This window comes from Ornithorhynchus anatinus, chromosome 19 (assembly GCF_004115215.2).
Source record: "Ornithorhynchus anatinus isolate Pmale09 chromosome 19, mOrnAna1.pri.v4, whole genome shotgun sequence".
NCBI classification, from domain to species: domain Eukaryota; kingdom Metazoa; phylum Chordata; class Mammalia; order Monotremata; family Ornithorhynchidae; genus Ornithorhynchus; species Ornithorhynchus anatinus.
This window is the reverse complement of record NC_041746.1, coordinates 21,194,928-21,208,329: the sequence shown is the minus strand read 5'-3', so window position 1 is coordinate 21,208,329 and position 13,402 is coordinate 21,194,928. Positions and strand designations below refer to the sequence as shown.

At 67.9% G+C, this 13,402-nt stretch overlaps 1 protein-coding gene across 3 annotated transcripts; it reads left to right on the top strand.

Moving 5' to 3' along the window:
- The first annotated feature begins 262 nt into the window (after nt 1–262).
- Nucleotides 263–13,399, top strand: ZBTB24 (zinc finger and BTB domain containing 24). Of its 3 annotated transcripts, none has more exons than XM_039914783.1 (8): nt 263–353; nt 3,313–3,434; nt 4,349–5,188; nt 5,271–5,438; nt 7,665–7,748; nt 9,376–9,459; nt 10,588–10,669; nt 12,572–13,399. In XM_039914783.1, the coding sequence occupies exons 3-8, from the start codon at nt 4,378–4,380 to the stop codon at nt 13,116–13,118; spliced, it is 1,776 nt and encodes a 591-aa protein (XP_039770717.1). In that variant the 5' UTR covers nt 263–353; nt 3,313–3,434; nt 4,349–4,377; the 3' UTR covers nt 13,119–13,399. The 3 variants fall into 3 exon arrangements, with proteins under 3 accessions (XP_039770717.1, XP_039770716.1, XP_028903514.1); XM_039914782.1 differs by having other exon boundaries at nt 291–400; XM_029047681.2 differs by lacking the exons at nt 263–353; nt 3,313–3,434 and having other exon boundaries at nt 4,017–5,188.
- Nucleotides 13,400–13,402: the final 3 nt, after the last annotated feature.

Below are 13,402 nucleotides of genomic sequence, written 5' to 3'. Positions count from 1 at the left end.
AGCGGGCACGAGCTGGACGTGGCGACGCCAGCACGTAAGGCTAAGGGCGGGCGGCAGCTACGCGGGCAGGCTCGCGGCGCGGTGACGTCACGCGTAGGGCTAAGGGAGGGCGCCCGCCCCCGAGGACCACGCGAAGTGGGCCGGCTCTCGGCGTCGTGACGTCAGCACGTAGGGCTAAGGGCGGGCGCCCGCCCGCCCGCCCTCGGGGAACTAGGCGGCGGGGGCAGGGCCAGCTGCGAGGGCGCGCTCGCGGCCTGGTGACGTCAGCACGTAGGGCGAAGGGCGTCGGCGTCGCCTCAGGCACTTCCGGTGCGGGCGGGCCGGGCTTCCGCCGCTCTGCCCCTTCGGGAGAGGTAACCCGCTAATAATTCTGATAAGAAGAAGAAGAAGAATGCTAATGGTAGTTTTTAGTAAGCGCTTACTATGTGTCAGGAGCGGTGCTAAGCGCTGGGGGGGGGGGGGTGGGGAGGAGGAGAGACAAGCGAAGCCCGTTGGATGCACTGCTTTCCTAAGCGCTTAGTACACTGCTCTGCACCCAGGAAGCGCTCAATAAGTATGAATGAAGGAGGCCCCTATAATAATAATACTTAAGCGCCTACTATGTACCAGGCACTGTACTAAGCGCTGGGCGGGGGGGTACAAGCAAAACTGGTTGAGCGCAGTGCTTTCCCAAGCGCTTAGTACAGTGCCCCGAACCCGGTAAGCGCTCAATAAGTACGAATGAATGAGGCCCATATAATAAACATAATAATGGTATTTTTTTAAGCGCCTACTATGTGCCAGGCACCGTACTAAGCTCCGGGCGGGGGGGATACAAGCAAAGCCGGTTGGACACGGTGCTTTCCCAAGCGCCTAGTACAGTGCTCTGCACCCAGTAAGCGCTCAATAAGTATGAAAGAATGAGGTCCATATAATGATGATGATAATGATATTTGTCAAGCGCCTACTGTATATGCCGGGCACTGCGCTAAGCTCCGGGCGGGGGGATACAAGCAAAGCCGGTTGGACACAGTGCATTCCGAAGCGCTTAGTACAGTGCTCTGCACCCGGTAAACATGAAAGAATGAGGTCCATGTAATAATAATGATATTTGTTAAGCACCTATTACCTGCCAGGCGCTGTACTAAGCGCTGGGCGGGGGCATACAAGGAAAGCCGGTTGAACACAGTGCTTTCCTAAGCACTTAGTACAGTGCTCTGAACCAAGTAAGCGCTCAATAAATATAAATGAATGAGGTCCCTGTGATGATAACGATGGTATTTTTTTAAGCACCTACTGTGTGCCAGGTACCGTACTAAACGCTGGGCGGGGGGGATACGGGCAAAGCCGGTCGGACACGGTGCTTTCCCGAGCGCTCAGCACAGTGCTCTGCACCCAGGAAGCGCTCGATAAATATAAACGAATGAGGTCCGCATAATAACAACAGTGGTATTCGTTAATAATAATAATAATGTTGGTCTCCGTTAAGCTGTTACTATGTGCAGAACACTGTTCTGAGCGCCGGGGCGGATACATGGTAATCGGGTTGTCCCTTGTGAGGCTCACAGACTTCGTCCCCATTTTACAGATGAGGTCACTGAGGCACAGAGAAGTTAAGTGATTTGCCCACAGTCACCCGGCTGACAAGTGGCAGAGCGGGGATTCGAACCCACGACCTCTAACTCCCGAGCCCGGGCTCCTTCCACCGAGCCGCGCTGCTTCTCGTTAAGCGCTTACTACGTGCCGGGAACCGTACCGAGCGCTTGGGGGGAGGGCCGGGGGACATTACAGGAAAAGCCGGTTGGACCCAGTGCTTTCCCGAGGGCGTAGTGCGGTGCTCTGGACCCAGGAAGCGTTCGGTAAATACGAACGGATGAGGTCCGTTTAAAAATAACAACAGTAGGGCGTTCGTCAATGCTAAGGAGAGTGCCCGTTGAGCGCCGGGATCGACCCGGGGTCGTCCCCCGCGAGGCTCGCGGCCCCGATCCCCGTTTGCCGGCCGAGGTGACCGAGGCCCAGGGAGGTGCGGCGACTCGTCCGGGGCCGAGACCCGAACCCGCGACCCGGGCCGCGCCGTCGGCTCTCCCTCCCCGGCCCCGTCGGGCCCGTCTCCCTCCCCGCCGACGCTCCCCCGGGCGCGGCCTCCAGACGGACGCCCCGCCCGCTCCTACCGCCCGGCGCGCGGGAGAGGACGGCGGGACGACGGCCCGACGGCGAACCTCGGGGGAGTCGGCGAGGTGGGCGGGGGCGTCGGCGAGGGCGGACGCCGCGGCCGGCCAGGGGGCGTTCCGGCGATCTCAAAGGGAGCCGGCGGGGGCTTCTCCCCTCCGGCGTCTCGTCCCTTCCGACGGCCGCGTCACCTCGTGGGGTGCCCGGGGTGTCCGAAGAGGACGGGCGCGTTTCAGATCGGAATATCGAAGCGTGTGGTTTTTATTCCAGTTGCGACCCTGGTCTCCGGCCCGTCGTCGGTCGGGGGCGTTTGAACGAGTGACCGTGTAGGCGCCGCGAGTGGGGTGGGAGCCGTAGAATTTATCCTGCGGCCCGTGGGTGCGGAGTCTCTTAATAAGCACGTCGACGGATCGGATCGGTTGCCTCCCGTAGGCCCGGGTTAAGCCCCCGATAGAGACGCCTGAGCGAGCGCCTCGCCCCGATCCCTGCCGCGTCTCCGCGGGCTGCCGTCCCCCGCCGCCTTCCGGACCTCGGACGTCCCGCGGCCGGGCCCCGCCGTCCCTCCGACTTCCCTGGTCGCCATCCTGTCCGGCCCGCGCGCCTCCGGTCCGGCCCCGCGTCCCGTCGGTCCCGCCTCGGCGGCTGGAATCCGGGCCCTCGCCCTCCCCCGCCTCGACGGCCCCGCCGGTCTCCTCGGCGCCCTCCCCGCCTCCCGTCGCCCTCCGCTCCGGCCCGCCCCGCCGCCCGGATGATTGTCCGGAAAAAGGCTCCGGTCCCCGCTTCTCCCCCGGGAAACTCCCGAGGGCCGCGCGTCGGACGGTCTTCCGTCGGCTCCGGGTGGCTCACTCGGCCCTCCCCCTCGCCGACCTCCCTCCCCCGACCCGGCCCGCGCGCCGACGGCCCGTCAGAAATCCCCCCGCCTCCGAAGAGACCCGACAGACCCGTCCTCCCTCCTCTCGGCACCCCTCCCGAGCTCGGCTGGGAACGCCGGGGTGTCGGCCGTGCCCGCGGAGCGCTCACCGTGCGCGGAGCGCCGTCCCGAGCCCTCGGGGGAGCGCGGCGTGACGTCGGACACCTCCCTTCCCCAGCGGGCTCCCGGTCCGGACGGCCGTACCCTCACGGCCCTCGTGATGCGTTCCTCACGCCTTTCTCTCCTCGCCGCAGGGAGTCGCCGGCCCGCTCCGTCGTCCCGCGCTCTCCCGGGCGCTCGGCCCGGCGCCCTACGCGGAGGGACGCTCGGCGGCCACCGCCGCCCGCTCCGGAGGGCGGAGAGAGCCCGTCGCCCGGTAAGGAGTCGCCGCCCGAGGCGGAAAGGGCCGGGCCGCCTCGGGAAGTCCCCGAGAGGTTGGGGGCGGCGCCGTCTTCCGGAGAAACGATCCGCGCGGCGGAGCGCGGAGGGACGGGAGGCGGAGAGATCGGCGGGGAGGCCGGGATCCGGGGGGCCGCGCTCCGGGTGGAGAAGAAGGGTCAGACGCCGTGGAGGGGACCTACCGAGCGTGGGGGCGGAGGGAGGGAGAGGAGTCGAGGGCACGCCGGAGCGGCGGGCTCGGAGCCGGGGAGGAGGACGGCCGAGGGGACGGGACGGTTTGGGCGGGGGGGGCCCCGGAGGCGGGAGGGACCGCGGCGCGCCGGAGGGAGAGGCGCGTCCGGGAGGACGGGACGGCCGTCGAAGCCGGGCGGGCGGACGTCGACGCGGGGGATCCCGCCGGGGGCGGGGGCCGGGAGGCGGAAGGGAGAAAGAGCAGCCGTCGGGGCGGGGGGGAGAGGACGCCGCCGGGGAAACGGAGGTCCCCGGGAGGAGGGGGAGGCGGTCCGCGGGGTCGAGGAGGACGGGGGGTGGAGGAGGCCCCGTCGGGATCGGGTCACTGCCACCCGGCCGGGGTCGGACGAGCGACGCCCCCCCGCCCGCCGGGAGCTGGGGGGGTTCGCCGGCCCCGGAGGGACGGAAGGTGTTGGCCGACGAAGCCGGAGGCGGCACCGAAACGCCGGGCTACGGAACCGGGTCCCGCGCAGATGGGGAATTCGTCCGCGCGTCCGCGCCGGCGGCCGGGGGATGGGAAGGGGACGGGGTCCCTGTCGCGGCCGGGGTCCCTCCGGGCCTCCGACCCGCCGCCTCCCGGGAGGAGAGGCGCTTGGGGGGCTCCCCCCGGCCGGATCCGGGCCCGCGTTTCCGCGTCCCGACGCCCTCCCGTCCGTCCAGGGCGTCCCCCTCCCCCGGCGGGGGCCGCGATGGAGGAGGCGACCCCTCCCGCGGCGGCCTCGGGGCGGCTGGTCGTCGTCCACTCGGAGGTCCACCGGGACAGCGTCCTGGCCAACTTCGAGGAGCAGAGGAAGAAGGGCTTCCTCTGCGACATCACCCTGATCGTGGAAGACGTGCATTTCCGGGCCCACAAGGCCCTGCTCGCCGCCAGCAGCGAGTACTTCTCCGCGACGTTCGCCGGCGAGGGCGAGGTCGGTCAGTCCATCTACGTGCTGGAGGGGATGCTGGCGGCCACGTTCGGGATCCTGCTGGAGTTCATGTACACGGGCCGCCTCCGGGCCGACGACAGATGCACCGACCAGATCCTGGCCGCCGCCCGGCTCCTGAAGGTGAACGATCTAGTGGAGGCCTACCCGGACCTCCGCGGCGCCGCCGGGACCCCCGGGGCCGCCGGGGAGCCCCCGCGGCGGAAGAGGGGGAGACCGAGGAAGGAGAAGGGCGCCGGCGGGACGGGGGCGGCCGCGGCCCCCGCGCCGCCGAGGGGGGACCTCTCCGTCCGACGGCCGGGGACCCCCCGGGGGCCGGACCCCCCGGCGACGGCCGCCGCCGGGCGGGAGGAGGGCCCCGGCGACCGGGGGCCGCCCGGCCGTTGCAGCGGGCGGCGGACCCGGCGCTCGGTCAGGCTCGACGACTACAGGCTCGGCGACGACGACGAGCCGGGGGCGCCGAGGAGGGCGGCGGGGAAGAGGAGGGGCCGCGGCCCCGAGGCGCGCTGCCCGGACTGCGGCAAGGTGTTCAAGTACAACCATTTCCTGGCCGTCCACCGGAGGAGTCACACAGGTAGCGGGTCGCGGCCGCGGGGCGTCCCTCGCTCCCGACGCCCGGGCGGCGCCGGCGCCATCGTTTCTGTCCTCGCTTTTAGGGGAGCGCCCCTTCCGCTGCAACGAGTGCGGGAAGGGCTTTGCCCAAAAGCACTCCCTCCTCGTCCACGCCCGGATGCACACCGGAGAACGCCCGTACGCCTGTACGGTCTGCAGCAAGGCCCTGACCACGAAACATTCCCTCTCGGAGCACATGAGCCTGCACACCGGTAGGTCGGCGCGGCCGGCCGCCGCCGCCGCCCTGGGGCTCGCGGAGCCCGCCCGGGGCGCGTGGCTTTCGATCCCGGAGCGGGGTCGGAGCCCCCCGGGCCCCGAGCCGGGCGCGGGGTCCGGGCGGGGCGGAGGCGGTCGGGGCCGTGTCGGGCGCGGCTCGCCGGCGGGGGCCCGGGCCCGGCGGCCGGGGGTCGGGGGGTCGCGATCCCGCCTCCTGCCGCCCGTCGGCTCCGCGATCGCCGGGGCGCGTCCCGGCCCGGGAGGCGCCCGGCGGACACCGGCGTCGCGTTAGGACGTCGCGGAGGGGGAGGAAGGTTGGGGCGGGAGCGGGGGACCTGGGAGGCGGCGACGGGCCGGTCGGGGAGGCCGCCCCGGCTCCCTTCGTACGCTCCGCCCCGGTCGGCATCTTTGCCGGGCCGGGTCCCGGGTCTCGAGGACCGGGTCACCGGGCGGAGGCGTCGCGCGCCCCTCGGTCCCGGCGGCTCTGAGGCCGCGCCGCGGCCCCGGGTTTGACGCGGTCCGTGCCGCCCGCCGGACGGCTCTCGGCCCGTCGCGAGCGCCCGACGGGCGCGGCGGCGGCGTGTGCCGCCGGGCTCCCGAATGGGCCCCTCTCCCTCCGACCTCGAGGTTTCCCGTTCTCCTCAATTAAAACAGCCGTGGTATTCAAGCGTGTTCCAGGCGCCGTGCCAGGCACTGGGGCGGACACGGGGGCAGCGGGCCGTCCCACCCGGGGCCCCCAGGCTTAACCGCCGCTTTTCGGGCGAGGTGACCGAGGCACGGAGAAGCGAAGCGACCTGGCCCCGAGCCGCACGGGCGTAGAGGGTCGGGCCCCCGCCTCTCTCCCGCTGTAAATGGAGGAGCGGCGCGGCTCAGCGGCGAGAGCCGGGCTTGGGGGTCCGAGGTCATGGGTTCGAATCCCAGCCCCCGCCACCTGGCAGCCGTGTGACCGTGGGCAGGTCACTTCACTTCTCTGAGCCTCAGTTCCCTCATCTGGAAAACGGGGATTAACTGCGCGCCTCACGGGGGACCGCCCGATGACCCCGTATCTCCCCCAGCGCCTAGAACAGTGCTCTGCACATAGTAAGCGCTTCACAAATCCCAACGTTGTCATCGTGATTACTAAATCCCGGTTTAACTTAATCCCGACCCCAGAATCCCAATCTGTTACTGTTATCGTTAAGGAGACGGGGACTCGGCCAGCCTGTCCCCCGGGGCCTCCCGGTCTCAATCCCCGTTTTGCCCAGGAGGCCCGCGAAGCCACTCGCCCCGGGTCGCGCGGCGGAGCCGGGATTAGAACCCGTGACCTCCTCCCCCCCCATCTCCCCATCCCCCACCCCAACACCTCCTCCGGGTGGCCCTCCCGACACGGTAGGAAGCCGCCGGGAGAGGGGAGGAGGCCCGCGACCGCCCCGGCCCCGGCGGCGTGGGGAGGCGGCGTTCCAGTCGAAGCGGGCCTCCTCCCCTCCCCTGCGCCGTCCGCCCCGCCGTCTCCAAGCCGGAGGGATCGGCGGGTCCCCCACCCCGTCCCCCCGGAGGGCCGCCGGGACCCGACCCAATCCGCTTCTCAGCGGCGTCGGTAGAGGAGCGGGCGGGCAGGAGTCGGGGAGGGGGGTCGCCTCCGTCCGGCGGCCCGACCGGACTTTCCGAGCCCCTCGTACGGCGACCTGCGCCCGGGGAGCGCTCGGGAGATAGGACCGATGGAATGAATTTCCAGCAGCCGCGCTCCTTCCTGGAAACGCAGCGAGGGATGGGGTCCGTCCCTGACCGGCCCCGGACGCGGGCCCGCCGCAGGCCGAGGCGGGAGGGAGAGAGGGAGAGAAGGGGGTGAGAGAGACCCGCAGTGGAACCCAGCTTTGGTATAAACCACCGGCGGGCGTCTTTTGGGTTTTCCTTCGGGTTTTTTCCGTTTTCCTCTGGGCACCCTCGCTCCGCTTCCGCTCGGCCGTTCCGCGGTCCTCCCGGACCGCCTCGGAACCCCTCCGGGACCCCGTCGGTCGAAACCCCCCTCCACGAGCCCTTTCTTTTGAGTTGAAATAAAATAGATCCGCGTCTTAGTTGGCAGAGGCGACGCTCGTCGTACGGCGCGACGGTGCCCCGTCCGCCGCCTCTCCTCCTCTCCGCGACGGCGCGTCCCGACCCGGGCCGCCGTCGGCCTCGGCCGTTTGGCGAGAACGTTTCTGAGGAGGTTCGCCGCCTCGGGTGACTCGTCATTTCTTCTGCAGGGCAGAAGTCGTTCACCTGCGATCAGTGTGGCAAATATTACAGCCAGAAGAGACAGCTAAAGAGCCATTACCGAGTTCATACAGGTAGGGGAAACGTGGAGAAGTCGAGCTCGGCACCCTCGGACGGGTGGGTGGGAATCCGGGGGCGGGAAGAACTGGACGTGGCGAACCGGAAGGCTCCGAAAGCAAGCTGGACTCACTCCGTCGGGGATGGGCGCGACACGGTGTTTAACGGAAGCTTGCCGACTGAATAATCGAGAGCGGCAGGGAACCGGCCCTCTCCGTCGCTCCGTCGGTTTCTGGTTTTTAACTAAGAAAACAATTGAAAGGGAAGCGACGCGGTCGGGCGGCGGGACCTTATCGGAGGGCCCGAGCTCGAACCCCAGCGTCACCGTCTGCCTGCAGCGGGACCTCGGGCCGGTCGCTTACGCTTCGCTCTACCTCGTTTGTAAACCGGGGGTGAAATCCTACCCCCCCCCCCGCGCTCAGATCGGGAGCCGGGGGCGAGGACGGGGTCCGACCCGATCGCCCGGGATCCCCCCCCCGGTGTTTAGAAGAGTGCTTTTCCACCTAGCAAGCACTTACCGGAGACCGCGGCTGTTACTGATAAAGTTGCTTGGTTTAAGCCTCCGGAGCCTCAGTCAGAGGCGGCGGCACCCGGGAGTCAGAGGGACCTGGGTTCTAATCCCCGTTGCGCCGGGTGACCGGGGGCAAGTCACTTCGCCTCTCTGCACCTCCGTTTCCCTCACCCCCCTCCTCCCGCGAGCCCCGGCTGGGACGGGGCCCGCGTCCGACCCGAGCGCTCAGCGCGGTGGTCGACGCGTACCGGGAGCCTAAAAAAATCGCCGGTTAGCCCTGACGTGGCGGCCGGCTCGGCGGCGACGTCGGACGACGTGGGAGACCCGCGATCGGAGCGAGTCCGTGTAAACACGTTCGAAGCCAGAGCGGGCTGGGGGAAGCGCGGCTTCCCGCGGACTCGGACGGGAAGAACGGTCACGTCGGCCAGCACGAGGCCGGTAGAGTCTTCGAAGCGATGAGGAGTCGTGAAACTCGGGAAAAATAGTAACCTGCGAGCGGAGGGCGCGATATCAACGTGCGCTACGGGTGAATCGACCCACCTACACGTTAACCGCGTAAAGACGATCGGCTCCGCTAAATCCCGGCCGGCCGCCTGACCCCGGCACGTCCGAGATCCGCGTTTTCTTTGGTTTTTCCTCCACGTCGGTAACGGCTGCCTCTGGCGTCCTCCTCCCGGGGGCGGGTCGCGCCGCGCGCGTCGGCCCGTAGCCGGCACGGGCCTAGCGCCACCCGAGCCAGAGGGCGGCGTGCGAAGCTCGGCCGTTAACAGTCAGTTGATCGCGTCATCCCGGGAAGGGCCGAGAGACCCCCCCGCAAGGGGGTATTTAACATACTTGACGGCGCCGCCCAGGTGGGAGCGACCTTAGGCGCCCCCGTCTCTCTCTGTAGTCGGTCCGCTCCTGCCCAGGAGGTGCCGGGCTGGGAGTTGTTCCCCAGACTAATTAAACGGGATGCCTCGGGGAGCCCCCGAATCGATTTTGCGGTCTTTCTGGAAGTCGGCGAGGGGGGATGGGCGAAATAGGCACCGTGGAAAGGATCGGCCGACATCTCTCCCTGAAGTATCGAGGGGGGCGGGTCCTCCGAACCCAGATCTGCGTGCCCCGAGCCCCTTTTGTGTTCTTTTCCCGACAAGGCCACGCGCTGCCGGAATGTAACCACTGCCATCGAAAATTCATGGACGCGTCCCAGTTAAAGAAGCATCTGAGGACGCATACGGGTGAGTGACGTCCAGTTCGGCGGACTGCCGTCGTCCCGTTGCCCTCTCCGGAACCTTCTGACCGCGGCGGTCGCCTTTTCCTCTCTAGACCCTCCCGAGCCTAATGGGCTGCCGGAATTCTGACGGAAACCTCCGGCGAGAGAATAGTCCTCCCGCGTTTTCCGTGGGCGGTTCGGCCGAGGCGTATTTAGTAGCGCGTTCCCCGGTCGGGGGTCCGTCGCGGCGACTCCCGGGCCCCGTCCCACTCGTTCTTTTCGGAATAGAGGCTCGTAGGGGCTCAGTACGGCCCCGGGCACGTCGGAGGTGCCCCACGAGGACCCCGCCACCCGCCGCGGTTTTTTGCGTGACGTCCGAGGAGAGGGGGAACTCGGCCCCCAGACCGGGAGACTCTTCCGCCGTGCGCGAGAGCCGCTCGGTTAGATTGCGAGAGCGCATTCCGACTTAAGGACGGTGACTCCTCCCCGCCTCGGCCCTCCTCCTCCCCCCTTCTGTGCCGCCCCGACTCGCTCCCTTAATCCGTCCCCCGGCCCGGCCCCACGCCGCTTACGTCCGTGTCTGCCGTTTATTTACATTAACGCCTCTCCCTCCCCCCGACCAGACCGTAAGCTTGTTGCGGGCAGGGAACGCGCGTCCGCCCTTCTGGGCGGGACTCTCCCAGGTGCTTAGTGGAGCGTGCTGCACGTATCTGTTGCCGAATGGTCCGTTCCAAGCGCTTCGTACAGTGCTCTGCGCGTAGTAAGCGCTCCATAAATACTGTTGAATGGAAGATAAGCGATCGGCTTCCGTTCGGTTCGGGTTTTCTCGCGGACCGCTCTTTGAGATGACCGTCCGACCCTCCGCCGTTCCGGTGGCGGGATCCCCCGCCGACCGACTCCCCCGAGGATTCAGTTTTAAAAACATCAGTCGGGTCACGGGCTTTTGGAAGGAAGAGGATCTAGAAGCGCGGATTGCAAAGCTTACCGGGTCGCTCCTCCTTCCCTCCGGGGATTTCGACGGTTTTCTGAAACAGAACAGCCGCGGTAACGTCCCGTTCCCGCCGGGGCGGATGTGGTAGAAAATCGGGGCAGCGATCTTTAAGGTTTATTGTCATTCTGATCTAAAATTGAACTCGTCTTTCTCTTCTTCTAGGCGAGAAGCCATTCACGTGCGAGATCTGTGGCAATTCTTTCACGGCGAAAAGCTCCCTCCAGACTCACATCAGAATCCACCGGTACAGTCCGGGCGGCGTTTGACGAGTCGCGGTCCCTTTTCCGACGGTGGCGCGTGTCCCCCCCCCATCGGGTCCGCCCCGGGGTCTGCCAGGCTCCTCGGCGACAAGCCCCCGTCGCCGGAGACAAACGGGATCCAGGTCGGCTCCGATCCGAGCGCCGGGGAATCGCGTCGTCTTAGGCTTTTAGGTTGGTTGGCGATCCCGCGTCACCGGAAACCGCGGGCCGAGCGTTCCGTATCACGTCTTCCCGCCTCTCCGGCCCCGTGTATCCCAGTTAGACCGGCGATGCGGGCGCTGGGACTCAAACCGGGAGATTTCCCGCGGGAGAGGGGAGCTAGCTCTCGACAGGGAACTTGGGAACGGGAATTTATCCCCCCCCCCCCCGTCGCCCGACGGAAAGGCGTTCCGATCGCCGTGCTTACGCTGTGCCAAGCACTGGTCTCAGCGCTGAGGCAGATCCACGTTAATCGGCTTGGACAGAGCCCCCCCCGTCCCACGCGGTCGCACCATTCCGCAGGCGAGGTCACCGAGGCGCAGAGATGTCAGGCGACCCGCCCGGGTCGCGCCGCAGACGGGCGGAGCGGGGATTAGAACCCGGGTCCCTCCGCCTTCCAGGCCCGGGCGCCGACCCCCAGGGCGGGGCGCTTCTCTGCGGGCTGGTTTTTTCTTTCCAGAGCCCTCGAGAGCGGGCCCTTAAAACCGGATTTCCAGATCAGGAGCGGGGACTCAGCGGACTAGAGAGGAAGAGGCGCCCGTCGCCGTCACGGTCACTCCCGCGACCGAGGCGTTTTTCCGGGCTCCCGAATGAGCCGGCGGGAATACCTTACGGAGATCCCTCCCCCTCCTGCCAGAACGGGGAGGGCGAGTGGGGACCGAACGTACCGGGAGGCCAGAGGAACGTAGCGGCCGTTCCACGGCGCTAGGGTCGGGTCAGGCGGAGCAGTACTGCGCGCCGAGCACTGGACCGGGAGCTCGGAGAGTCCGGTTCAGCGTGAGAGGGAGACGATCCCTGCCCACGGCGGGCTTCGAGTCTGGAGGCGGGGAATTGTGTTATCTAGCTGTACCGGCTCCAGACCGGTGCCTGGGGACGACGATAGTGATGTCCCGCGTGGGGCTCACGGTCTCAATCCCCGTTTTCCCGACGAGGTCCCCGAGCCCCAGAGGGGCTCGGGGACCGGCCCGGAGTCCCCCGGCCGCCCGGCGGCGGAGCCGGGATCGGAACCCGCGGCCCGGGGTCCGGTAGCGTGGTAAAGAGATCCCCAGCCCCAGCGACTGACAATTCGTTCCTCATCGCCCACAAATGGAACGAAACGGGCCCTCTCCGGGAGGAGACGGAGAAGCGGCAGGGGAGGGGTCGGACGAGGCGAGACTGCTTTAAAACAGGCCCTCCCGCCGTCCGCCGCCCTCACCGCAGCGCGACGGAGACCGCGTACCGATGCTCCCAACCGTCCCCCAACACGATATCTGGGACCGAAACGACGGTCGACGCAGCCCGGTCTTCGGCAGACCCGAGGGTTCTCCCCAAAGCGGTCGCCGCGTCGCCGCGGGCGGGCTTATCCGTCGCTTACGGCGGTCGAGGCGCTGCCCTCCTCCCATTGCCGACGGTCCTCGTTAGGCGCCTGCTACGTTGGAAGCGCCGGGGCGGATACGATGCGGTCGCGGTCTCGGTCGCCGTTCGGCCGAGGGGGGGACCGAGGCCCGGGGAGGGGAGGTGTCTCGTCCCGGGGGCGGGGGGCGTCACGCGGCGGAGGGGGGGGATCAGAACCCGCGGCCCGTAGCCCACGCCGCTTCTGAGCGCTCACGTCCGGACGTCTTCACGCCGCCAGCGACTCGAAACGTCTCTGCCTTTTCACCTCCTCCCTTCCCCTCCTCCTCCCCTCCCTCCGAATCCTTCTCTTTCAGAGGAGAAAAGCCATATACTTGTGGAATATGCGGGAAGTCCTTCTCCGATTCCAGCGCTAAGAGGAGACACTGTATATTACACACGGGTAAGAAGCCTTTCTCCTGCCCCGAGTGCCACCTCCAGTTTTCCCGGCTAGACAACCTCAAAGCTCACTCGAAGATCCACGTCAAAGAGAGGCGCCTCCCGGAGGCCGGCGGGAACCCCGAGGAGGCCGGGGATGGCCTTCAGCTCCAGCAGTACCAACTGGCCGCTTCCGGAGAGCGGGAGATTCAGCTCCTCGTGACGGACTCCGGGCGGGACCTCGGTTTCGCGCCCGGTCCCGCCGAGGGGGCTCGGGGCGGGGCGGCGGCGGCCGCCGATCTCACCTTCCTCGCCCCGCAGCCGGAGCGGCCGCGGGACCCGATCCCGGCGGCCCAGGCGGGGGGCCCCCGGCCCGAGGAGACGCACGTCGTCACGTTGTCCAAGGAGGCCCTCGAACAGCTCCGCGCTCACCAGACGGCGACGGAGGAGCTCCGTACGGAGGCCGCCCGCCCTCACGCGCCCTAAGCCGCGTGACCCCCACCCACCCCCGGTCACCCAGTGGCCATCCGAAAATCCACCGTCGGGTTTTCCCGAAGGGGGGGAGCGGGGGGGGATCTCCCCCATCCCGAGTGGACGAAATCCTTTCCCGTTCACCCGCACCCGACCGAAAGCGACGAGGGGCTTCCGCTCCGGCGTCCGTCCCTCGCCCGGGACGAGAGCGCGAGCCTTTTCCCCGGTCGAAGTCGCCACTCGCTTTTATCGTCTGCCAAACGGCTCTCACATTAAAGGCCGCCTGGCGTACGTCACCT

Excerpts from the sequence above, each read along its gene's own strand:
- ZBTB24 (XM_029047681.2), top strand. The coding sequence starts at position 4,162 with ATGGGGAATTCGTCCGCGCGTCCGCGCCGGCGGCCGGGGGATGGGAAG. Across the intron at positions 9,460-10,587 it reads GCATCTGAGGACGCATACGG|GCGAGAAGCCATTCACGTGC; the intron begins GTGAGTGACGTC and ends CTCTTCTTCTAG. Across the intron at positions 10,670-12,571 it reads ACTCACATCAGAATCCACCG|AGGAGAAAAGCCATATACTT; the intron begins GTACAGTCCGGG and ends CTTCTCTTTCAG.